This window comes from Cucurbita moschata, unplaced genomic scaffold (genome assembly GCF_002738365.1).
Source record: "Cucurbita moschata cultivar Rifu unplaced genomic scaffold, Cmos_1.0 Cmo_Scf00038, whole genome shotgun sequence".
Classification (NCBI taxonomy): Eukaryota; Viridiplantae; Streptophyta; class Magnoliopsida; order Cucurbitales; family Cucurbitaceae; genus Cucurbita; species Cucurbita moschata.
In genome coordinates this window covers 1,306,707-1,329,839 of record NW_019268554.1, presented here as the reverse complement: position 1 = coordinate 1,329,839, position 23,133 = coordinate 1,306,707, and the positions used below count along the sequence as shown (strand labels likewise).

The 23,133-nt window shown below is 35.5% G+C and overlaps 2 protein-coding genes and 10 non-coding genes across 14 annotated transcripts in view; 1 reads left to right on the top strand and 11 right to left on the bottom strand.

Moving 5' to 3' along the window:
• Positions 1 to 1,753: 1,753 nt before the first annotated feature.
• Positions 1,754 to 1,825, bottom strand: TRNAG-UCC. Its single transcript has one exon. It is a non-coding gene; the product is annotated as a tRNA-Gly (tRNA).
• Positions 1,826 to 1,893: 68 nt separating this feature from the next.
• On the bottom strand, positions 1,894 to 1,965 carry TRNAG-UCC. Its single transcript has one exon. It is a non-coding gene; the product is annotated as a tRNA-Gly (tRNA).
• A 68-nt stretch (positions 1,966 to 2,033) lies between these two features.
• On the bottom strand, positions 2,034 to 2,105 carry TRNAG-UCC. The gene has a single exon. It is a non-coding gene; the product is annotated as a tRNA-Gly (tRNA).
• A 68-nt stretch (positions 2,106 to 2,173) lies between these two features.
• Positions 2,174 to 2,245, bottom strand: TRNAG-UCC. Its single transcript has one exon. It is a non-coding gene; the product is annotated as a tRNA-Gly (tRNA).
• A 68-nt stretch (positions 2,246 to 2,313) lies between these two features.
• TRNAG-UCC lies at positions 2,314 to 2,385 on the bottom strand. Its single transcript has one exon. It is a non-coding gene; the product is annotated as a tRNA-Gly (tRNA).
• Positions 2,386 to 2,453: 68 nt separating this feature from the next.
• TRNAG-UCC lies at positions 2,454 to 2,525 on the bottom strand. The gene has a single exon. It is a non-coding gene; the product is annotated as a tRNA-Gly (tRNA).
• A 194-nt stretch (positions 2,526 to 2,719) lies between these two features.
• Positions 2,720 to 2,791, bottom strand: TRNAG-UCC. The gene has a single exon. It is a non-coding gene; the product is annotated as a tRNA-Gly (tRNA).
• A 68-nt stretch (positions 2,792 to 2,859) lies between these two features.
• TRNAG-UCC lies at positions 2,860 to 2,931 on the bottom strand. The gene has a single exon. It is a non-coding gene; the product is annotated as a tRNA-Gly (tRNA).
• A 68-nt stretch (positions 2,932 to 2,999) lies between these two features.
• TRNAG-UCC lies at positions 3,000 to 3,071 on the bottom strand. The gene has a single exon. It is a non-coding gene; the product is annotated as a tRNA-Gly (tRNA).
• Positions 3,072 to 3,139: 68 nt separating this feature from the next.
• TRNAG-UCC lies at positions 3,140 to 3,211 on the bottom strand. Its single transcript has one exon. It is a non-coding gene; the product is annotated as a tRNA-Gly (tRNA).
• Positions 3,212 to 4,934: 1,723 nt separating this feature from the next.
• LOC111432394 lies at positions 4,935 to 11,734 on the top strand. Of its 3 annotated transcripts, none has more exons than XM_023069256.1 (10): positions 4,935 to 5,474; positions 6,624 to 6,744; positions 6,868 to 6,953; positions 7,107 to 7,488; positions 8,310 to 8,410; positions 8,498 to 8,564; positions 8,638 to 8,865; positions 9,898 to 10,356; positions 11,082 to 11,154; positions 11,432 to 11,734. In XM_023069256.1, exons 1-10 carry the CDS (start codon positions 5,065 to 5,067, stop codon positions 11,674 to 11,676), a joined length of 2,172 nt encoding a protein of 723 aa, XP_022925024.1. In that variant the 5' UTR covers positions 4,935 to 5,064; the 3' UTR covers positions 11,677 to 11,734. The 3 variants fall into 3 exon arrangements, with proteins under 3 accessions (XP_022925024.1, XP_022925025.1, XP_022925026.1); XM_023069257.1 differs by having other exon boundaries at positions 11,421 to 11,563; XM_023069258.1 differs by having other exon boundaries at positions 5,336 to 5,474; positions 6,624 to 6,761.
• Positions 11,735 to 11,800: 66 nt separating this feature from the next.
• Positions 11,801 to 23,133, bottom strand: part of LOC111432393 (rRNA biogenesis protein RRP5) — a 24,600-nt gene continuing 13,267 nt past the window's right edge. The window contains exons 18-41 of the mRNA XM_023069255.1: positions 22,994 to 23,059; positions 22,157 to 22,263; positions 21,969 to 22,049; positions 21,808 to 21,882; positions 21,612 to 21,713; positions 19,641 to 19,797; positions 19,402 to 19,550; positions 19,131 to 19,214; positions 18,915 to 19,015; positions 18,521 to 18,674; positions 18,286 to 18,360; positions 18,017 to 18,173; positions 16,290 to 16,938; positions 15,717 to 15,777; positions 15,260 to 15,405; positions 14,996 to 15,179; positions 14,458 to 14,556; positions 13,741 to 14,084; positions 13,490 to 13,666; positions 13,287 to 13,383; positions 13,021 to 13,176; positions 12,658 to 12,888; positions 12,482 to 12,565; positions 11,801 to 12,295 (exon numbers count right to left, since the gene is read on the bottom strand). Coding sequence (XP_022925023.1) covers positions 12,188 to 12,295; positions 12,482 to 12,565; positions 12,658 to 12,888; positions 13,021 to 13,176; positions 13,287 to 13,383; positions 13,490 to 13,666; positions 13,741 to 14,084; positions 14,458 to 14,556; positions 14,996 to 15,179; positions 15,260 to 15,405; positions 15,717 to 15,777; positions 16,290 to 16,938; positions 18,017 to 18,173; positions 18,286 to 18,360; positions 18,521 to 18,674; positions 18,915 to 19,015; positions 19,131 to 19,214; positions 19,402 to 19,550; positions 19,641 to 19,797; positions 21,612 to 21,713; positions 21,808 to 21,882; positions 21,969 to 22,049; positions 22,157 to 22,263; positions 22,994 to 23,059 — 3,644 coding nt within the window. The 3' untranslated portion in view covers positions 11,801 to 12,187. The remainder of the gene's footprint in view (positions 12,296 to 12,481; positions 12,566 to 12,657; positions 12,889 to 13,020; positions 13,177 to 13,286; positions 13,384 to 13,489; positions 13,667 to 13,740; positions 14,085 to 14,457; positions 14,557 to 14,995; positions 15,180 to 15,259; positions 15,406 to 15,716; positions 15,778 to 16,289; positions 16,939 to 18,016; positions 18,174 to 18,285; positions 18,361 to 18,520; positions 18,675 to 18,914; positions 19,016 to 19,130; positions 19,215 to 19,401; positions 19,551 to 19,640; positions 19,798 to 21,611; positions 21,714 to 21,807; positions 21,883 to 21,968; positions 22,050 to 22,156; positions 22,264 to 22,993; positions 23,060 to 23,133) is intronic.

Below are 23,133 nucleotides of genomic sequence, written 5' to 3'. Positions count from 1 at the left end.
TTTTTTTTTTTTTTTTTTTTTTTTTTTTTTTTTTTTTTTTTTTTTTTTTTTTTTGAGATAGGTTATATTTTTGGAAAATTGAAAATTTAATTTAGTTCATGGGTTGAGATTTTTTTTGTTGGGTAAATCCAACAAACTCAAAAATAGAGTTTACGATCCAACTTAACGGGAACCCTACTCTACCTTTAAGATTGTTATGAATATGAAGATTATTTAACGTTTGTAACAGATGTCTGTGATTAATTGTGACTTATAAATATTTGATATTTAAATTTCATGAGATTTTGTTATTAAAGTAAGGATAAAATATATTTAAAAAAATTTTAAAAAATAAACAACGGGACAATTTAGCCCAACACACCAAAAAAATAAGAGGTTGGATTGCGAACCTTATTATGTCAATCCAACCAATACAAAAATTGATAGTAAGCTAAAGTTTAAGAGTATAATATTGTACTAACTTCGACATTAATGTCAAATATATGTCCTTTTCATATGCTCAAATAACAAAATAAAATAATTATTTACGTTAATATTTTATCTTTTAATATTAAAAGCTTATGATAAAAAATTTAATATAAAAAATAAATTACTAGGTAGAAGTTGGAGTGTTCACCCGACTCAATAATTTAATTAACTCATATTATTCAACTCAAACTTTAAATCATAAAAATTGGGATGGTTTTTGTTCGGTACGAGTTGGGTTCCGAACAAAAAATTTAAATCAACTTGCAGAGTGACATTTTTTAGTCTATCCGGACTCGAAAATAGGATTATAACTCAATCCTACTTTTAAAAATATTTGATGTGTAACCTATATTGGTGATGCATTGTGACTCGTGATCTCTCTCGTTTATAGTCTAACTGAACCTAACTCGAAAATAAAAAGTTGTATTGTGGACTCTATTCGAATTATTTATATGAACGACCCGCTTCTAAATTCAAGCCAACTAGATCGAATGGAAAAGGGGCATTTTGGGGAAGAGGTGGGGATGAAAAGGAAGGAAGAAAATGGAGATGGACATATGGGAATTAGGAAAGACGGCGATTGACGAAGAAGGAGAGAGCAGTGACGAGGGAGCAGTGGGGTCCATCTGGGAAATTGGACGGCTACGATTTCTGCACCCCATCGTACGATGCAGGGTTCGCGCCCACGTGATTGCATTCAATGGGGGTGGGAATCGGTACGACCCGCTTTACGCTTGTGGGCCCCACTCCCCTCCTCGCTTCCTATTCCTTCCCCCCTTCGGACTCCACTCGGGACCACTTTTCTTTTTTTCTTTGAAAAAACAAAATAATAGATGTAAAAAAAGGGATTAAAACCGGGATTCGAACTCAGGCCAATTAGATTGGAATTTAATTATCATAACCGTTGGATTACAAATGCAAGATGTTAAAAGAAAAAAGGTTTTTTCAATAACAAAATAATAATTGTGAAAAAGAAATTAAAAACAGAACAATAGTTGTGAAAAAGAAAATAAAAAGTAGCATTTGCCGGGAGTTGAACCTAGGTTCTATTGCTTGGAAGGCAATTATCCTAACTGTTGGACTACAAACGTAAGATGTTGGAAGAAAAAAGGTCTTTCCAAAAAGAAAATAAAAGTTTGCAAAAAAGAAATTAAAGAGTTGCATTTGCCGGGAGTCGAACCCGGGTCTATTGCTTGGAACCGTTGGACTACAAACGCAAGATGTTGGAAGAAAAAAGGTCTTTCCAAAAAGAAAATAAAAGTTTGCAAAAAAGAAATTAAAGAGTTGCGTTTGCCGGGAGTCGATCCCGGGTCTATTGCTTGGAAGGCAATTATCCTGACCGTTGGACTACAAACGCAAGATGTTGGAAGAAAAAGGGTCTTTCCAAAAAGAAAATAAAAGTTTGCAAAAAAGAAATTAAAGAGTTGCGTTTGCCGGGAGTCGAACCCGGGTCTATTGCTTGGAAGGCAATTATCCTGACCGTTGGACTACAAACGCAAGATGTTGGAAGAAAAAAGGTCTTTCCAAAAACAAAATAAAAGTTTGCAAAAAAGAAATTAAAGAGTTGCGTTTGCCGGGAGTCGAACCCGGGTCTATTGCTTGGAAGGCAATTATCCTGACCGTTGGACTACAAACGCAAGATGTTGGAAGAAAAAAGGTCTTTCCAAAAAGAAAATAAAAGTTTGCAAAAAAGAAATTAAAGAGTTGCGTTTGCCGGGAGTCGAACCCGGGTCTATTGCTTGGAAGGCAATTATCCTGACCGTTGGACTACAAACGTAAGATGTTGGAAGAAAAAAGGTCTTTCCAAAAACAAAATAAAAGTTTGCAAAAAAGAAATTAAAGAGTTGCGTTTGCCGGGAGTCGAACCCGGGTCTATTGCTTGGAAGGCAATTATCCTGACCGTTGGACTACAAACGCAAGATGTTGGAAGAAAAAAGGTCTTTCCAAAAACAAAATAAAAGTTTGCAAAAAAGAAATTAAAGAGTTGCGTTTTCCGGGAGTCGAACCCGGGTCTATTGCTTGGAAGGCAATTATCCTGACCGTTGGACTACAAACGCAAGATGTGGGAAGAAAAAAGGTCTTTCCAAAAAGAAAATAAAAGTTTGCAAAAAAGAAATTAAAGAGTTGCATTTGCCGGGAGTCGAACCCGGGTCTATTGCTTGGAACCGTTGGACTACAAACGCAAGATGTTGGAAGAAAAAAGGTCTTTCCAAAAACAAAATAAAAGTTTGCAAAAAAGAAATTAAAGAGTTGCGTTTGCCGGGAGTCGATCCCGGGTCTATTGCTTGGAAGGCAATTATCCTGACCGTTGGACTACAAACGCAAGATGTTGGAAGAAAAAAGGTCTTTCCAAAAAGAAAATAAAAGTTTGCAAAAAAGAAATTAAAGAGTTGCGTTTTCCGGGAGTCGAACCCGGGTCTATTGCTTGGAAGGCAATTATCCTGACCGTTGGACTACAAACGCAAGATGTTGGAAGAAAAAAGGTCTTTCCAAAAAGAAAATAAAAGTTTGCAAAAAAGAAATTAAAGAGTTGCGTTTGCCGGGAGTCGAACCCGGGTCTATTGCTTGGAAGGCAATTATCCTGACCGTTGGACTACAAACGCAAGATGTTGGAAGAAAAAAGGTCTTTCCGAAAACAAAATAAAAGTTTGCAAAAAAGAAATTAAAGAGTTGCGTTTTCCGGGAGTCGAACCCGGGTCTATTGCTTGGAAGGCAATTATCCTGACCGTTGGACTACAAACGCAAGACGTTGGAAGAAAAAAGGTCTTTTGAAAAACAAAATAACAGTTGCAAAAAAGAAATTAAAAAGTTGCGTCTCCGGGTGTCGAACCCAGGTCGGTCTATTGCTTGGAAGGCAATTATCCTAACCATTGGCCTACAAACGCTCAATGCTGTAAATTGTAAATATACCATTACATGTATATGTCAATAATATGATATCTTAATTAATTTTAATAAAAATTTAGTTATATTCACAAACAAATATTTAAATATAATTAAATATGCCGAGTATATATAACAAAATTTGCAGTAAGTGAAATACATATATCAATGCAAATTGAATAATATATACATATAGTACATATAGTTGGGTTATATTAATTTAGTATTATCCCTCGTAATTATATCGATGAGCAAAACAATTTATTTTACATAGTAAATGTACGTATATATCTTTCGAATATGAATATTCAAAAGACCTACTGATCAATCACTACTATCTACGATTCTGTGTAGGGTGTTCATTTATTTGAAACATTTCCAAAAACGAAAGAGCTTCTCGTCGAAGGGCTCCTCTAAGACTTGCAGTGAATGGTCGTGAGTCTCGACAAACCGAAGGAAAACACTGATTCATCCAGTGAGTTTTGCAATAGCCCTCATTAAATGAGATTGAATTTTAACTACAATTTATATCAAATCTCCTGTTTTTTTGTTCGGCTAATATTTATTTTCAAAAGTGTCGAAGCAAAATTTTCAAATTTGTGGTCAACCCTTTCAATAATAATAATAATAATTTATTAGAACTATCATAAAAAAAGAAAAATACTAACTTTTACCGGTGTTTTGAAAATACCTTAAACTTTTAAAAGTTTCATCAATATCTTCCAAGTTTTTAAAAAAATTTAAAAATACCAGCCCATACTATGTTTAAAAAATCAAGAATTTTTAAAAATAGCATTAACACCTTCTATATCTAAAAATAAAAAAACCAAAAAATCAGAAAAATTATTATCGGGATGAAAACTATTTACGAACAGTTCATACATTATTTCCAAACTTTTTAATTTTACATTTAAAAATCAACGCTAATTTTTGAAATGTGGTTTAACCGTGCATGTATTATAATTTTTTTTTTAAAAAAGTTTAAATGTTCTTAATTTCTTTTAATTAAAAAGTTTGAGAATATTAGTGAGAGTGGGAAAACTCAATAATAATTATAAATATATTTTTTTAAAAAGTTCAAATAAAAAAAAATATTTTTTTAAGTTAAAAGAGTTTTTTTTTTTTAATAATAAGTGTCTTTTTTTTCTAATTTTTTTATTTATTTTAAGTTTAAGAATTTTTTAATAAAAAAATTTAAAGGTGTTATTAAAATTTTGGTAGTGTATTTGGTAAAATTTAAAGTTATTTTTATTAATTTACTTCAAAAAATGAAATTGAAAAGAGAAAATTCGAAAGATTAATTTAATATTAAATATTAATACTATGAAATAAAATAAAAGAAAACAAAATAAAGAAAGAATTAAAATAAATATCACAATTTGTGAAGGCGAATTGCGTAATTTTAGGCCGAAACAAAAATATCATTACAGGAAACATCCGTGATCCGACGGAAGGCGTAACCGTAATCTCAGCCACAAACAGATTGGAAATGACAAAAGTACCCCTACCGGTTCATAAACTTTCACTACAGCCACTTGTTCTTGTGCTACCAGACAGAGAAAACCGCCAAAAAAAATCAAAACTAATGGTCACAATCTCTCTCTCTCTCTAACTGATCGCCATTTTCACTCTTACTCAGTTGCTCACTCACTCACTGTAATCCGCCATTAACGAAATTCTGTTTCTCTTGATGTGTTCATGAATCATTGAACCATGATTGTTTGCAGACCTTTGAGATTCAATTTGGGGCCGTCATTGCCGCCGGCGTCCGGGGTCTATGCCAGACAACCGGAGTATTGCCCAACCTCATCTTCTTCCTCTCTTTCATTGCGCACCAAATGCGTCTCTGTTTCTGCTGCCGAAGGATTTGATTGGAACTCGAGTGAGTATTTCACTAAGAGCTTTAGTTTGAAGAGAGGGAGCGGGGTTTACGGTGGTCGAGATGGAAATGGGGAGGGAGAGGTAGAGAGGGAGAGAGATGTGTATTGTGAAGTGGAGGTTGTGTCGTGGAGAGAGCGCCAGATTCGGGCTAATATTTTTGTTAATTCTGGGATTGAATCGGTTTGGAATGCTCTTACGGATTATGAGCGGCTTGCGGATTTCATCCCTAATCTTGTCTCCAGGTAGCGTGGCTGATTTCTTTTTGCTTTTTTGAAGAAATGATTGCTCGTTTCGTGTTCTGATTTCTTTGTTTTTTGCGGGAAGTTCTTTTTCTTCGTAATTTGATTGCAGGAATTACATTTCTGTAATTTGTTATTTTTATTGTTATTGGAAGTTCTCATCAGCTGGTTTACTTTAGGACGTGATACGAAATAAGGTGTCCCAGGATCCCGAAGGGGATGGATTGCGAGATCCCACATCGGTTGGGGAGGAGAACGAAGCATTCTTATAAGGGTGTGAAAACCTCTCCCTACAATACGCCTTTTAAAATTTTTTTTGAGGAGAAGCTAATCATAATGAAAGTTGCATATTATGCTTCTTAAGCCATGAGCTTGTACAGTTGCATTTCTTGTGGTTAGATTTGCATGCTAGAGTCATTCAAGTAATCTTGATCAAACTATTTTGTGGAGTGATTCGAATCACGAGTTTTCTTTTGATCAATATAATTCGTTCCAAAACTTTTCCTTGTATTGATTCCATTTGAAGTTTGTGTGGCAATTAAATTTGGGCCATCCGAAGTACTGAGGTGGCTGCCTCTATTGTGTGGATCGTTCTACCGAGTAGAGGGGCGAGCCCATACATACTAAAAAAAAAACTTTATACTCAATTGCCAATGATTTATATTTCAACATTCCAGAACATTTACCTAAGGAATCAAATGTTATGTAACAGCCCAAGTCTACTACTTGCGGATATTGTCTTCCTTGTACTTTTTATTTTGGACTTCTCTTTAAGATTTTTAAAACACGTTTGGGAGAGATTTCCACAACCTTATAAATAATTCTTCGTTCTCCTCCCCAATTGATGTGGGATCTCACATGTTGTGTTATGTGTTATGTTTACTATTGACGATGAAACAATATAGAAAGAATATTTATATTTGTATGTGTTTTTTCTTTTTTTGAGACCGGGAGGCTTCATGTTTTATGTCAGATAGAGTTATGTTATGTTCGCTGAATGATATATGTTTTACCACAAACTCCCAACTGAATAAAATTTTGATTCCAAACCATTTTACGGGATAATTTGATCTTGTTCTAGCTATTTGTGAATTCTTTGCAATGTTTTCTTTATCTCTACCGTTTAAACGGACTAGTTATTATTAAGTCCAGTGGGAGAATTCCTTGTCCACATCCTGGTCGGATATGGTTGGAGCAAAGAGGACTGCAACGGGCATTGTATTGGCATATCGAAGCTCGAGTTGTCTTGGATCTTCAAGAGTTACTAAATTCTGTAAGAAAAACATATATGTATGTATATATATATATATATATATATATATATATATATGTATATATATATGCGTGTAATACACTAGCTCTGTTGCTATTGACGCTAGTCAACTGTTGGTCATAGGATGGTAGTCGTGAACTCCACTTTTCCATGGTTGATGGAGACTTTAAAAAGTTTGAAGGCAAATGGTCCTTGAAAGCTGGTACAAGGTAAAATTTTGTTTGTTTACTCATTTTTAAAATTTAAGAATATAAAAATCCAGTAATTTTTATGTTATTTATGGATACTAGGTAGTATGTTGTCTATAAGATTGTTTTCATGTTGTTTGAGTTGTTTTCAAATTTTAATGCTACTTTCTGCAGGTCATCCCCGACAATTTTGTCGTATGAAGTTAATGTGATACCAAGATTTAATTTTCCTGCCATTCTTCTAGAAAGAATAATTAGATCAGATCTTCCGGTGAATCTTCGGGCCTTGGCTTGTAGAGCTGAAGGGAGTTCTGAAGGGGGTCAAAGAGTAGGAAACAGTGAAGATTCCAAGTCCATGATTCTTTCTAATACAATTAATGGTGCGGCATGTGAGAAAGATGAACTATTACAGGAAAATTCTAGTTCCAATTTGGGAACCTTGCCCCCATTGTCTAATGAATTGAATAGCAACTGGGGAGTTTTTGGAAAAGTTTGCAAACTCGACAAACGTTGCATGGTCGATGAAGTTCATCTCCGTCGATTTGATGGTTTGCTGGTATGTGAACCAATTCTAGAATGTCTGATTTATAGGGATAATTTGTGATCATTTCTGCAGAAATATTTTCTTCTGATTCGTTATTTTTTTATAATGGATCTATCGAGGATTGTTGGGAGGGAAGTCCCAGGTGGGCTAATTTAGGGAATGATCATGGGTTTAAAAGTAAGGAATACATCTCTATTGGTATGAGGCCTTTTGGGGAAGTCCAAAATAAAGCCATGAGAGCTTATACTCAAAGTGGACAATATCATACCATTGTAGAGGGTCGTGATTCCTAACATGGTATCAGACCCATGCCCTTAACTTACCCATGTCAATAGTATCCTCAAATGTCGAACAAAGAAGTTGTGGGTCTCGAAGGTGTAGTCAAAAGAACAAAGGGTGTACTTTGTTTGAGGACTCCAGAGAAGGAGTCGAGCCTCGATTAAGATTAAGGGGAGGTTGTTTGGGGGCTCCATAGGCCTCGGAGGAAGCTCTATAGTGTACTTTGTTCGAGGGGAGGATTGTTGAGAATTATTGGGAGTGAGTCCCACATTGGCTAATTTAGGGAATGTCTCCATTGGTAGAAGACCTTTTGGGTCCCCAAAATCAAAGCCACGAGAGCTTTAAGCCATGAGAGCTCATGCTCAAAGTGGACAATATCATACTATTGTGGAGGGTCCTGATTCCTAACACTAATGACATCCTTTTAGACCCATCATCAGTGGCCATTAGAGTAGTAGAAACGAATAAGTCGACAGTTTTTCAATGGAGATGATCCTATTTTGTGTCTGGCTCTTAAATTGCCAAAATTTCTTATAAGATGAATTTCACTGAAGGAAAATGGAGGCGTTCATCGTTGTGTGGTGGCTAGCATAACTGTGAAAGCTCCTGTTCGTGAAGTCTGGAATGTCCTGACTGCTTATGAAAGTCTTCCCGAGTAAGTTATCTATGGCTATGTTCTTGGTAGTTAATTGTTCGTGGAATAGTGTCAAATCTTGTTAGTGGTGAAATTAATTGATTGCAGAGTAGTTCCAAATCTAGCAATCAGCAAGATACTGTCAAGAGAAAGCAACAAAGTTCGCATTGTTCAGGTAAAATCAGAACATGAATTGCTGCAATTCAGCAAGATACTTGATTGGTGTTGGCTACCTTTTTTATGTGCAGGAAGGATGCAAGGGTCTACTATATATGGTTCTGCACGCTCGTGTGGTTTTGGACTTGTGTGAACAGCTTGAACAAGAGATTAGCTTTGAACAGGTTGAGGGAGACTTTGACTCTCTTACAGGAAAATGGCATTTTGAGCAGTTGGGAAGTCATCATACTCTCTTGAAATACTCTGTGGAGTCCAGAATGCACAAAGATACCTTTCTTTCTGAGGCTCTAATGGAAGAGGTTCCTTTTTACATTTTCTATCTTTTTTTTCTTTAATCACTCATTAGTTTTATGTCGGTAGTTGTTGGGATATTGGGATATGGAGTCGGCTAGTAAAAATCTGACATAGATATATTTATTATAGTACGTAGTTATATTTGTTAACGTTATGTACAGTAAACTGAAACCATATATATCCGTTAAGAATTGAAAAAGAGGGGAAATCGGCCACATTACGAGGAGGTTCATTTGATATCCAAAAATTGCTAAGCAACAGTCGGACAAGTGGGGAATGCTGGGGTAAACCAGAAAAGTTTGGGTAGAGCCAAATCTAAATGTTGGCTAGGTAAGTGTCCTGTAGTAAGAGGAGTAGTTATGAACCCGATAGACCATCCTCATGGGGTGGTGAAGGGAGGGCCCCAATGGGTAGAAAAAACTCGCAACCCCTTGTGGTTATCCTGCACTTAGAAGAAGTAGAAAAATATTTATATATAGTACGTAGTTATATCTGTTAAAGCTATATATAGTAAATTGAAACCATATATATACCCGTTAGGAATTGAAAATGTAATTTCTCCGTTCTCTGTATTCTCTCAGACTATATATATCCCTTAGGTGGTGCTTTTAAAATGTACTTTCTCCATTCTTCTCTTTTGGTGTACACATGATGGTACGTAAATGTAACTCATTGTTAGAGTTCCTAGAGCTCCTTGTAAGGCTTGTTGGAAAACCTGTTTGAGCCGATTCCAATCTTGATCTGTCGGCTATTTGTTTCATGGCTTTAATTTGAGCTACATATCCTACTCTAGAGACGGAAATACCACATTTGATTCTAGCATTAGTAGGCATATAAGCTGAAACATCTCTAGATTGGGTCTCAACTATTGGCCAATATTCCTCCTTGCCTTTATCCTATTCTTTGTATTCATCTAGATCAAGTGTGTGCATTGTTGTGCGATCCTAACAATACTAGTATATTTAGAAAATAACGATAGAATTGCCAAAAATATTATATAAGTTTCAGTTCTTTTACGATGAATCATGTGTATTCAGGTGGTATATGAAGATCTTCCTTCAAACTTATGTGCAATTCGGGACTCCATCGAGAAAAGGGGATTAAAAAATTCTTTTGAATCATTTGAGAAAGGTGATTCAGAGGAGAAAAGTTCTTCAAATCAAAACAATCAATTCAATGACCATACGACAACGGGTGAGAGAGTTTCAGATGTCAATGGGAGAAGCTCACCCAGATCAAGGCCCAAAATTCCTGGCTTACAAAGAGACGTTGAAGTTCTCAAAGCAGAGGTGTTGAAGTTTATTTCAGAACATGGGCAGGAAGGATTTATGCCAATGAGAAAGCAACTTCGTATGCATGGAAGGGTAGATATTGAGAAGGCAATCACACGCATGGGTGGATTCAGAAGGATTGCATCACTTATGAATCTTTCCTTGGCATATAAGCACCGCAAGCCGAAGGGTTACTGGGACAAATTTGACAATTTGCAGGAAGAGGTATGCTTTAGCTTTGCTTGTAACTTATTGGAAACCCTGTCTTCTAATTCTTCATTGTTTATGTTTGTTAAAAGTTTTATGTTGACATTAAAAATGGAGAATCCTTTTGTTCTTGAGAATTTTGTAGTTCTTTTAATCCACTAGGTATTTGTTAGGAACCACGACTCTTCATAATGGTATGATGTTGTTCATTTAAGCATAAGTTCTCATAGTTTTGCCTTTTGGCTTCTCAAAAGGCCTCGTACCAATGGAGATGTGTTCCTTACTTATAAATCCATGATCAACCCCTTAATTAGCCAATGTGGGACTCCTCTTCCAACAATCCTCTCCTCGAACAAAGTACACCATAGAGCCTCCCTTGAAGTCTATGGTGTCCTCGAACCGTCTCCCCTTAATTGAGGCTCGACTCTTTCTCTAGAGCCCTTGAACAAAGTACACCCTTTGTTCCACACTTGAGTCGCTTTTGACTACACTTTCGAGGGTCCCAACTTCTTTGTTCGACATTTGAGGATTCTATTGGCATGACTAAGTTAAGAGCATGTCTCTGATATCATAAGCTCTCGTGACTTTGTTTTTTGTTTCCTAAAAATGCCTCATGCCAACGGTTATGCCAAACTCTCTCCTGTTCTTGCTACTAATCTGCCCTTAGAATTCGAATTGTTTGCTTGATTTCTTGGTGTGTTAGAAAAAGATATACTTCATTGATTCTTTTGCCAAATAAACAGATAAATCGGTTCCAGAAGAGCTGGGGAATGGATCCTTCGTACATGCCGAGTAGGAAGTCCTTCGAACGTGCAGGTACAAAGCCTACTAAATATGTTCTTTAGTCTTCTGCTTTCATTCTTTTTTCAATTTCTAAGGAAGGGGCTTTGTTTTGTTGCTTTTTTTTTTCTTTCCTTTTTGGTGGGCGTAACAAGGACTCGTTTGATAAACCATTATTTATATAATTGTATGCTCATAGCACAGCATGAACTCCTAAATGTATATTTAGGATAGTATGGGATTCTCTCAGAGGGCCGTGTTAGCCATAACTTTAATATGTAAAAATACATTGATCGACAAAGCCTTGTTACAGGGAGGTACGACATTGCACGGGCACTCGAGAAATGGGGCGGCCTGCACGAAGTTTCTCGGCTTTTGTCACTAAAAGTGAGACATCGTAACAGACAACCAAGCTTTGCCAAGGATAGAAAGAATGACTATTTAGGTGTAAATGATGTTGATTCTGAAAGTAAAACTCCATCTAAGCCATATATTTCTCAGGATACAGAAAAATGGCTTGCAGGACTGAAGTATTTGGATATTAATTGGGTTGAGTAGTGTTCATACGATATACAAAGCCTACAAATGTATATATGTTCAAGAGAATTTGTCATGACTGGTCATTTTTGTAATGTATTATAGAAAATGTCAGGAAAAAGATATGAAAATAACACTAATTCCATAAAAAGTTGAATAAACAAATTGCTATAGGGCTTTCAGGCTTATAAATCATACCATTTTAGAATATATGGGACAATCTGATACAAAAAGAAACTGAATATGATACAAAATTGGAATGGGGAGAATACAGTCTTTTACTTGCTCTGATTACTAACACTAACAACTCTCATGGAAATTTAACTTATACAAACAAACCCCTTCACTTCACAGCTAACAAAAATGTGGGGGTGGTCGAGTTCGTAGTTAAAAAAACGACGCTAGTTAGCCCGTACAGTTCTTGGATGCTATGCTCATGCAATTTACCTTCCGTGCAGCTGGTGGAATTCATCATGCTTGAAGAGAACTGATATTTACTTGATCAGTATCAACTCCAGATAGCTGTTACTCATTAGGCCAGTGTACTCTCGACGTATTCCAATGCCTTCTGCTTCACCGATTCGATCCGTTCTTCATCACCAGCAGACTTTTCAAATTCCAAATACTTTTTAAATAAGAACTGCAAACCCAGAAGATTGTAAAGGTTTAAATATGGTTTAAATCCAACTTTGATCTCTTGAACACTTTTTAAATATCCATCTTAGTTTTTATCTTTCAAAATATATATTTTAGTCCTAAACTTTAACAAAGAACTACTGTTAGATGGAACACACTCCCAGAAAGGGGAAAGAAGGCATATACTCACCTTCATCTTCTTGGGAGCAAGAGATAAACTAATTGCCCTCTCGAACAGAGCACGAATCATGTCTGCATCACCGAGTCGAATTTCCTGGGACAATTGGTACATAATGATGTAAGAAAATGGCCATTCCATTTCGAGTATAAAAGCATCATACTCTATTCAGTAAATATGATATTTACTTGATCAAGATAGACGCTCCACAAGTCTGTTCTCTTTGGATACTCTCGAAGAATTCCTTCAAACATCGACCGACCTCGATCTGCCACACCACACTTGAATTCAAGGATAGCTGTTTGTGAGATAAACTTAATGTGCTTACGCCGTGGAAGGCTAAGTAGGGCACGGTTTACGACAGATTGAACTTCATCTTGTCCATTCTTTAATAAACTTTGCATCCGCTTTAACCAAACCTGAAAGTCACGGAAAAAAAAACACTAAGACCTCTATATTCTTCTCGTGGATCAGAAATTTATACAATATCAGCTAAACCTGTCATACATTGAATGCTGCCCATATACTCATGGTAAAAAATAGTCAAGTACCTTGCAGGAATGCTTGAACCTCTTGATCATTTTGTCGAGGAGCTCATCAGCCATCTTATGTTGCTCGGTCCTCTCATACATTCCCAGCAGAGCTAAATGAACCTTCTTAGGATCATTACACTGCAACGCTCGCTGAAAAATTTTAGCAACAGCATCCTGTAGAAAACATAAAATAAGATACCGAAGCTTTAGTTCGAGGGGCAACAACGACATGAAAAACTTGGATATCAGTCTAATAAAAAAGTTTCTATTTCTTTTTCTATTACCTCGGGAGGATTTCCATATTCACTTTCAAGATTAAAGTAAGCCAACCACACATTGAGCTTCTCGTTCTCTTCCCGAATATTGATTGTCCTCAAAGCCCTTCAAAATACAGAACAACAATCATTAATAATATCAAATGGATGACAATAACAACCACAAGAACCATAATCCTCCACAAAAAAGAATAAAGTGAGTTCAGTAGTACCTCTCAGCTATTGAGCGGGCTTTCTCTACATCAGCCAAAGAGAGCATGAATGCCATATACTTTATCCAAACAAAACTGCTATTAGGAGAGCTTCTAACCAATTTTTCAAATTCATCAGCAGTAGTTGGCATATTGTTCTGCAATAATCTTTCCTCTGCATCCCTCACCTCCTTTTCCCTATAAAACGTCAAAATATAAGAAACAAGCCTAAATGAAGAACAAAAAAACTACAACTATAAAAAATGTCTAACCTTTCTTCTTTGGCCTTTTTCTTCTCTCGTCTATCATTTTTTTCCTTAGAGACTGTACCACTGATCAGCTCTTTATTTTCGGACTGTAAGTTATCCATGTCAGTTTCATCTATATCATCAAGAGTGACCTCAAGTGGAGGGACAAAAGCCCTTGAGTCTGCTAGCCTAAGTGGTAGTTCAGGTTCAATATTGTCAAATTCATCATCCATATTCTCGAACTTGGTTAAATTGTCATCATCAGTAGCATCTTCATTAGTTTCTTCCAGGTTCGTACAAAGCTCATTGCTTTCTCCAATGTATGACCTCTTCATTCCCAGAGCAATTCGTTGTCTTTTTTCATCCACCTTGAGAAAAATAACAAATATTACAAATTATAATACACAATAATTAATGTATATAGCAATGAAGAATGAAGGTTCAGTTTTCAGAAGTACGAAAAACATTTACCAAAAAAACAAAAGACCTCAATTATGTGACCTCAAAGAGAATAAACTATGAAAACCCCACAACACATTAAATCAAAGGTTAAAAATAATAGACAGTGTGTTGCTTCAAAGTATAAACGGTCTCATACTTAGAGGGACACAAATAAAATGAACAAAAATCCATTACACAACTCTTGTCTTAACAAGATAGTGTTAATACTAAGATACGAAACATATACGTATACTCAGAAAAGAAGATAAAGGTAGTAGTTCCATTGTGGTCAATACATACCTTTAATACTTTTGCCCTCACCGTGTCCCCAGCATGGTAGCTAAATTCAAGGTTCTCAATAGGGTCGTCCGAAACTTCTGACACATGACACAATCCAACCTATAAAAGGAAAATAGTTAGGTCATAGTATACGCATTTATCTTGAGAATAATACACCCTTTCATTATTAAACGTGCAAATTTGTTCAAACTTCAAGATACAATCCAACACAGGTGGAGTACACCGCCTCACCACAAAGATCCTCATTTGATAACTAACACTGACACTTTTACATTCTAATAGCACAAGAAGCCGAACCTCAACAAACATTTATCAGTACCTAACCTATAAATAACTGCCAAGATTGACTTTTCAGCTGTTGAGATCATTGAAATTGATACATAGTGACCAAACTATTTGTGCAAATAGAAATATCTTTCGTCTTGGAAAAAAAAAGCTCAAAGGAGAAATATACATATTTTAAACTACAAAGTACACCTCAGCATCTATTCAATGTTTAGTAACCTTAAATAAGTAAGCAGGTAAAGTAGATCCTCACCACATCCGTATTATCGATGATGATAAACAGACCAAATGACTCCACCCGCTTAATCCTTCCAGATACAATATCTCCAGCAGAAAAACTTTTTAAATCATGACTGTTTGCTTTCAATGCACCATTTGCAGTCACAGACTTCAGGGTAACTTCCACTCGCTTGGATAAAGGCTCCAAGGATAATATTCTGCATTATGGTTTGTTATTTTTCTCTCAAAGACTAGAACCACATGAAGAACGAGTAATAATAGCTTAAACTTGTTTTACCTTCCACGAACAATTTTCCCGACGGGAAACTCCTTTTCAGGATCCTTAACATATCCATCGGATAGATTAGATAAGAGAATTTTTGCCTCCAAGCCTCGAGAGAGCAAAATGAAGCATCCTTTCGGAGATACATTTTTCACATAACCCTATCAAATATATGCAGAGCAGTGGAGCTTAGGGAAGATAAAATCACTGTAACTTACAACTTGCCTTCCTTGTGATGTGTAGAAATAAAAGGAAACATTATTCAGGAGACTGCATATTTTTTGAGAAATCGTTTTCTATATAACAACCGACGAATACAAACTTGTAAGCAAGAAGGCCAAACTTCCAGTCCAGCAGTCCAACTAAGTAATGTTTAAGAAGTGACAAACATATTTTTCAAATAAATTTTCATAGTGGATGTAGCAGTTAGCCCCTAGATTGATTGGTTTAGCATATTTAAGAAAATTAATACCTGAACCTCCATATGAGGACAAAGATCTTGTATCTTCTCCACTCGTCTGGAAGCAGTTTGTCTGGAAAAAGAACGTCTATTGCTGAGTAATATAATAATAACAGTTTGACAGAGAGAAAAAAAACAACTACATCTTATATAGTTTTAAAGCAACTGGGTAAATTCTAGAAATCATTTGGCATGCTTCCAGTTTTGATTTCAAACTACCTCATTATTTCATACAAGAAAATATCCAAAAATATGTCACGTGCTCAGTGAGGAACAATACTAAATACAATGACACAACAGAACAAAGCCAAAGGTGAAAAAAAGTTAAAACAAAAAGATATAGTTGACACTAGAAATGCTTAAAAAGAGTTAAACAAAAGGATAAAGGAACGAAGTGTCATAAAATAAATGAATGTGCGAACCACTGAATAAATCAAATAAATAGATACAAATGACCAGAGATGCTTTATCAGAAATCTAATCGAGATATGAGTTCATGCTGTATCTAATTCAAAGATAGGAATAGTATGATTATGCTGCCAAAACAATAAAGGATATCCAAATTGATAATCCAAAAGGACTTACTCATGGTTACTGTGTTCTCCATTGTCCTGGCAAATGGTGCCTGCTGAAGACCGCAGTGACAAATCAATGTGTACTGTACCTTTAACTGAGTGGTTGATTTCAATAACCTTGCACTTGACAAATTGTCCTTCATTATATCCAGACAACGGATCAGGCACCAAACTGTCTGTAAGTTCTGTATAATGAACCCTACCAAACAAATTGGGACCAATTTGCACAAGCAGTCCACTAACACCAGGAAGCATTTTTGATATTCTTCCCCCAACAATGTCCCCTTCATTGAAATGACACAAGTCTTTCTTACTAGGAACGTCGGACTGCAAATTACTAATCTTCAAATTTTCTTGATCACTAATTCCAGTTGAGGTAGTAGATAAAGGATGCAAAACCAACCGTAAGATTTTTTTCTCTCCATTAATGTTAGATACATATCCAGAAACAGCCCTTCCAACGTAGAAACGCTTGGAAAACTCTTGAAGCTCACTAGGCTCACAAGAACTATCAAGAATAAATAGTTGGGCACTTGTTTGCCGATTAACAGCTAACCAGGCCCATTCACCACTTACATTGCTTACATAAGCAGTGACTTGTTGTCCAATCGAAAAACCCAAATCATCATTTGTAATCTGACCATCCATAGCGCCAAAATCTGGTTTTATATTACACAAATAGAAACTTCATTGTAAATTATACTCAAGTATGATAAGGTAAGTGCTGATAATAAATATACATTTTGAGACAACAAACAAAAAAACAAATTATTATGGAACCTGAAAGAAAATATTTAAGAAGAAAATCAATGCTCCTATAGTATTTATAAACTTCAATTACAGATAACTAATTAATGCTTTTTCCAGAAATACTCATAGACTTCAATTAAATATGCTACACTATAAAACAATCATCCTAAACTTAGCTTGGTCCCCACGCCAAGAGACGCTACAAAAAAGCACCTCCAATTGGTTCGACAAGGAAAGTTCATACGATAAAAAATTTTACTTTGTTCAAGAAGCACAACAGAGTGATCAAACAGGGAATGAACATAGTTGCCCGTGTGTAATGTTTAGGTCACAAAATAGACACTTATCAAGCGGTTCAGAGTGACTTCAAGGAAAACCAATATCAAATTAAACAAACTAATGACTTGATGCCAAGACGCCACCATGTCAACATTTAATACAGACCTTCCCAACAAAAAAGAAAAAAATAATGTTCTACTGACTCTATTTCTAAACTGGTGCCCATTATGCAACAAAGAAAGAATCACATAACAATTTGTTTATGTAGAGCACATATGATTCCTAGACAAAGATTCTAAGTATCTTCAAATGCATCTCTCTTTTTCTTTTTCTAGTGATGTATATAGTCCTCCTGGTTCACAAATCAACGTTTAAACAACCTCACGACAAACTAGAAGGCCCTTTTATAATCTAGTTACTGGGCATTCCCCCTTTCATTAATGAACTTTGTTTCTCACCAATAAAATAAATAAATAAAGCACTCAAACACAGCAATAAAATGTCCAAATCTTGCTAAACAAGTATCCAACACAACCAGAAGATCTAGTAACCAAAAAAAAACATCATCCAACCACAAAAAAGGCATCAATATCCAAAATTTAGGTTTCAAGTGATGAACTAGACTCCCTGCCCTCGAAATAGAGTTAAGAATAAATCTTTCCCAAAATTGTTTTATTAAAGAAATATTAAGAGATTTATTTGATTTACCTTTAAGAACTTCAGGTTTTACGGACAACTCCCACAGGTAGCCCTTCTTTTTGTTCGCTGAATGATTAGCTTCTGCAACAATCCTTGCAACTATGGTTTGCCCAATCCTAAAGTTACTGAAAGGAGTTTCTGTAGTTTCATCACGCTCGTTACTAACCTGTGCACATCACAGGTCAAGATTGTACAACACAATAACCAAATAACATGAGATTGTGCATACAAAGTCAGAAATATCTTAATATGGTTGGATAATAAATTAGCAAACTTACCTCTGTTATATGAACTCGCCCACGTAATCCGACTCCAAATTTTAATCTCATTTCAAGGGGCTGGATATCAGTGATCTGGAAGCCATTGCATCAAATAAGAATTCTATTATATAAAATTTCCATCGTTGAAACAAATCTAAAACAAAAACTGTGATACGCATGCTTTACTCATAGGAAACTGAGAATTTTGTCCCAAAGGCTCAACCAAACATAAAGATTGGCGTGAAACCCCTACCTCAGCATGAACCAGAGATCCCACTTCACATGATGTGTTCTTTTTTGATCGTTTTGAACCAGGTGTAACAATGGGCTCACTAATTGACTTTAGAAGCAGTAGCAGCCTTCCAAATGTTGAAGGACATGGGAGAGCCACAACAGAGGCAGCAACCCTGCATTAATTTCATGCGTAAACCGCTTGTAAGATTATACAGATACAAGTGCAAGGCTAAAGACAGTCAAAAAGAGGAAGTCAAAATACCAGGTTACCTAGTATGGACTTCGTTAAGCAAATAATGAATATTTTAACTAACCCAGCAATAAAAACCCCAATAACTAGACAATGGTAAAACCCAAGTACTAGGAAAAGGAGAACATGACTCCTAAGATAAGAAAGAAAATACTATTTTCACCTTTGTCCGATTGCAAATTGCTTCTGAGGAAGCCTTTGGGTATTGTAGTCATATGTTGATGCATAACCAATAGTGTAGCCACACTCGGGCAGTGAAAGAACCTGTAATGAGGTAAATTAAAAATCAGAGGACGAGTAAAACAACATAAAAACATCATTCCGTCCATCAAATAAATTAAGAGGAAAATAAAATTAAACAATAACATAAAAAACTTGCCAGATAGTTCTCTTTCACAGCTTCCACCACAGTGTGCACTGTCTGATTAATCTCCAACTCCTTCCATGCTTCTGCCTTTCGTTTCTGTTACCAAAGAATGTGCTTATGTATATAACAGAAAAAATATATATATAAATTGGAACGGCTCAAGAACAGCAAATAAATAAAGATCAAAATCAAACAAGCCATGTCAGGCTTCAGATCTCTTGTCAGAAGCAATATAGAAGGGCAAAAAATATATGTTTGAATGGAACTGAATATTGTGCTTCACCTTCCTAGTAGTTGACCTGCTCGAACTTTTTCCCTTGCATTTATCAACTAATTCAGGTTTCAAGGATAAATCAACAAGCCGATCAGTTTTGGAAACATCAAGAACTCCAGCCTGAATAGTGGAACCAGCTTCCACTATTAGCCCACTCACTGCACAGATTATATAAGTATATAAAAATAATTTCTAGCAGTTGTCTATGAAAATCAGCCAGATAATAAAAATGATGCAATAGAACATACATCCATGGAGTGCAATAAAACCAAAAACATCATGATACTTCTCAAAGCTGACAATAACTCCAATATCCTTGACCTCCTGAACTTTTCCCTCAACCACACTACCAATTCCAAATTCTTCTGCCCAGTTTGATTCATCCGATGATTGAAGCTTTGCAATCTACATAAAACCAAGTGAATTAAAATCATTCAAAACTATAGGCAATCTACCTGATATGGATAGTACAGTACACAAATAGAGAATATGTGGTTTGAAGGCCTTGAAATATAATTGAGCTTTCATTGAAAGTAAATAACAGAACACAAGAGAATACAAAAATAAAGCTCAAACAAAAGGAGCTAGCATAAGGGTATACCTAAAAGGAGAGTACAAAATGACTTAACCACCAAAGTCCATTAAAATACTTGGAACCTAACAAGGGACCAAACATCAAAAGAAGTCCTCTCAAACCTTCTAAAGATGCTACTAGTTCTCACTCAAAGACCCCATGAAACTGCACACACATCTACCCACCACAAAAAAAATATATATATATATACCTAAAAGGAGAGTACAAAATGACTTAACCACCAAAGTCCATTAAAATACTTGGAACCTAACAAGGGACCAAACATCAAAAGAAGTCCTCTCAAACCTTCTAAAGATGCTACTAGTTCTCACTCAAAGACCCCATGAAACTGCACACACATCTACCCACCACAAAAAAAAAATATATATATATATACCTAAAAGGAGAGTACAAAATGACTTAACCCCCAAAGTCCATTAAAATACTTGGAACCTAACAAGGGACCAAACATCAAAAGAAGTCCTCTCAAACCTTCTAAAGATGCTACTAGTTCTCACTCAAAGACCCCATGAAACTGCACACACATCTACCCACCACAAAAAAAATATATATATATATACCTAAAAGGAGAGTACAAAATGACTTAACCACCAAAGTCCATTAAAATACTTGGAACCTAACAAGGGACCAAACATCAAAAGAAGTCCTCTCAAACCTTCTAAAGATGCTACTAGTTCTCACTCAAAGACCCCATGAAACTGCACACACATCTACCCACCACAAAAAAAAAATATATATATATATATACCTAAAAGGAGAGTACAAAATGACTTAACCACCAAAGTCCATTAAAATACTTGGAACCTAACAAGGGACCAAACATCAAAAGAAGTCCTCTCAAACCTTCTAAAGATGCTACTAGTTCTCACTCAAAGACCCCATGAAACTGAACACACATCTACCCACCACAAAAATATATATATATATATATATATATATATATATATATATATATATATATATATATATATATCCCTTCTTACGTAAGGTAAATGAAGAAGCAACTCCTCAATCATGGAGGCTCAACACCTTGGCCAGACTAAGCGAAACCTAAACACACCTCAAAGAAACAACTTCAAACCATGTAACTTGTTCACTATAAGACAAGTTAAAAGAAAGCAAAAACCTAAGAACAATGTTGCAGGTTGAGCATCTAAAAGGACAACTAAGCCAAAAGAAAGACCAGTCAAGTATTAAGCTCAAAAAGAATCTGGAAGTTCTTTACACCCACTACAAAATAAGAAATCATAGCCAGAGTAATTTCCACCATCATTTCTATAAATTGAATCGTTCTACATCAATCTGAAGGAAAATAATCTTTTTTAAGAATACACTGGAAACATTGATGAACCGTCAAGAATATCAAGAAATATCGGCAAAACAAATGTGCATAACAAGCACGACACCTTTGTAGAAAGTTTTGACTTATTACTAACCCATTTAACCCATTTAAATTTCAATCACTTTTCTAGGAATGTCTGAGCATCAACATTTCAATATTTTGGAGCGTTCAACTTTTCCATCATTAATAACAACTTCCTCCCATCACAATTGATAATAATAGTTTGCCAAGAACATGAAACACAGTTGTAACACCTAGCCCCCCACCCCCACACATACGTACCTTCTCTTCTGTTGAAAAGTATTCCTGTATAAAGGAAGCATCTGTTGAAAAGCAAGCCGACTGCTTCAAAGAAAGTGTAATTCTACCTGTTTCACCACTGACCTGAAATATCAAAAGGGAAATACATTTCGCATTATAACCAAATATCTTTCTATTCAACGAGTGTGCATACTCAATCTAAAACTAGGTCACTGACATCAACTACATTACTCCGAACAGATTGCCCAATGTAAAATGCTTCATGCAGGTTCAGTTTTTGATCTTCTGTAGCCTGAAACATAAGAATGTGTAGGTTAAATTTTGGAATTAATACAATTTGAATAATACTAGAAAAAGAATCTGTATCCAGATTTTTACCTTATTTCGTGGAGAAAAGCCAGTTATACGTCCTAGAAAACGAACAAAACAACCTGTTTCTATTATGTTACATATGAATCCCTGGTTGAGAAAACAGACTGATAGAATCAGTTGAAGTTCAGAGCAAGAGCAATCACATTGAAACTAAGCTGATGGTTGCTCCATGCTTGCATGTATTAACTACTTACATGGATAACAGAATATTGATTTACTTGACTTGGGTCAGTTGGAAGCTGATGAGCCAAATTGATCAGAGATTGTTTTGCAGAGAGAACTAAACTTTCGTTCTCAATATCTGAAAATGGTGGGAGAAGAATTACCAAAGCATAAGTTCCAAATCATGATTCAATTTAAACATCAAAAGCAACCATTGAAAGAAAAGTTAAGTGTAATTGTATTGAAAGGAAAACAAAAAATGATACAGTGCGGATAAAATTTTAAAAAGTTAAGAAATATTAATATACTCATATACCGGAGTAAGTAACATCCGCCTTCTCATAAAATAAAACAAATCAGAACCAACTAAAGGAAGCATTTCAAAATCTCAGAAACAAATGCACTTGGTTCTTTTGTTTGAAATATAAGTACTTTACTGAAAGAATACTCTCAGAAGTGTTTAAGAACATCAATTACTTATTGCTGCAACAAATGCACTTAAGCACATGGTCAAAGTAACGTGCTAAGAAGCACAAACATGGACACGTGACACAGATACATCAATTCCTAAAACAGCAGAACAGGATCACTGGGGCATAATAGTTCTTCTCTTTGAAATATGAGTACATGTTTTGACACATTTCAAATATTTAAAACTTTGAGTTAGGTTTAATATCTGAAAATTAAATCTTAAGCCATTGATTACGAGGAAATAAATTGTTATACTCGCATATTATTTTTCTTGTAACAAATTTACAAATATGAAAACCAGTTTCGCCATTCATTACAATTTTCCTAATTTTATAGCATACAAGTGAGAGGGAACTTTACACTTGAAATTGCAAAAGAGCGTGATACAATAAAATTACCTAGTACAAGGAGTTGATCAAATTGATATCCAGGCTTCAACACAGACTTCATCAAAGCAGCATGCCCTGCAAGGAAGCATCACTGGTTAGGAAATTAAACAAAACATAACATCCCAAAAAAAAAAAAAAAAAAAAAAAAA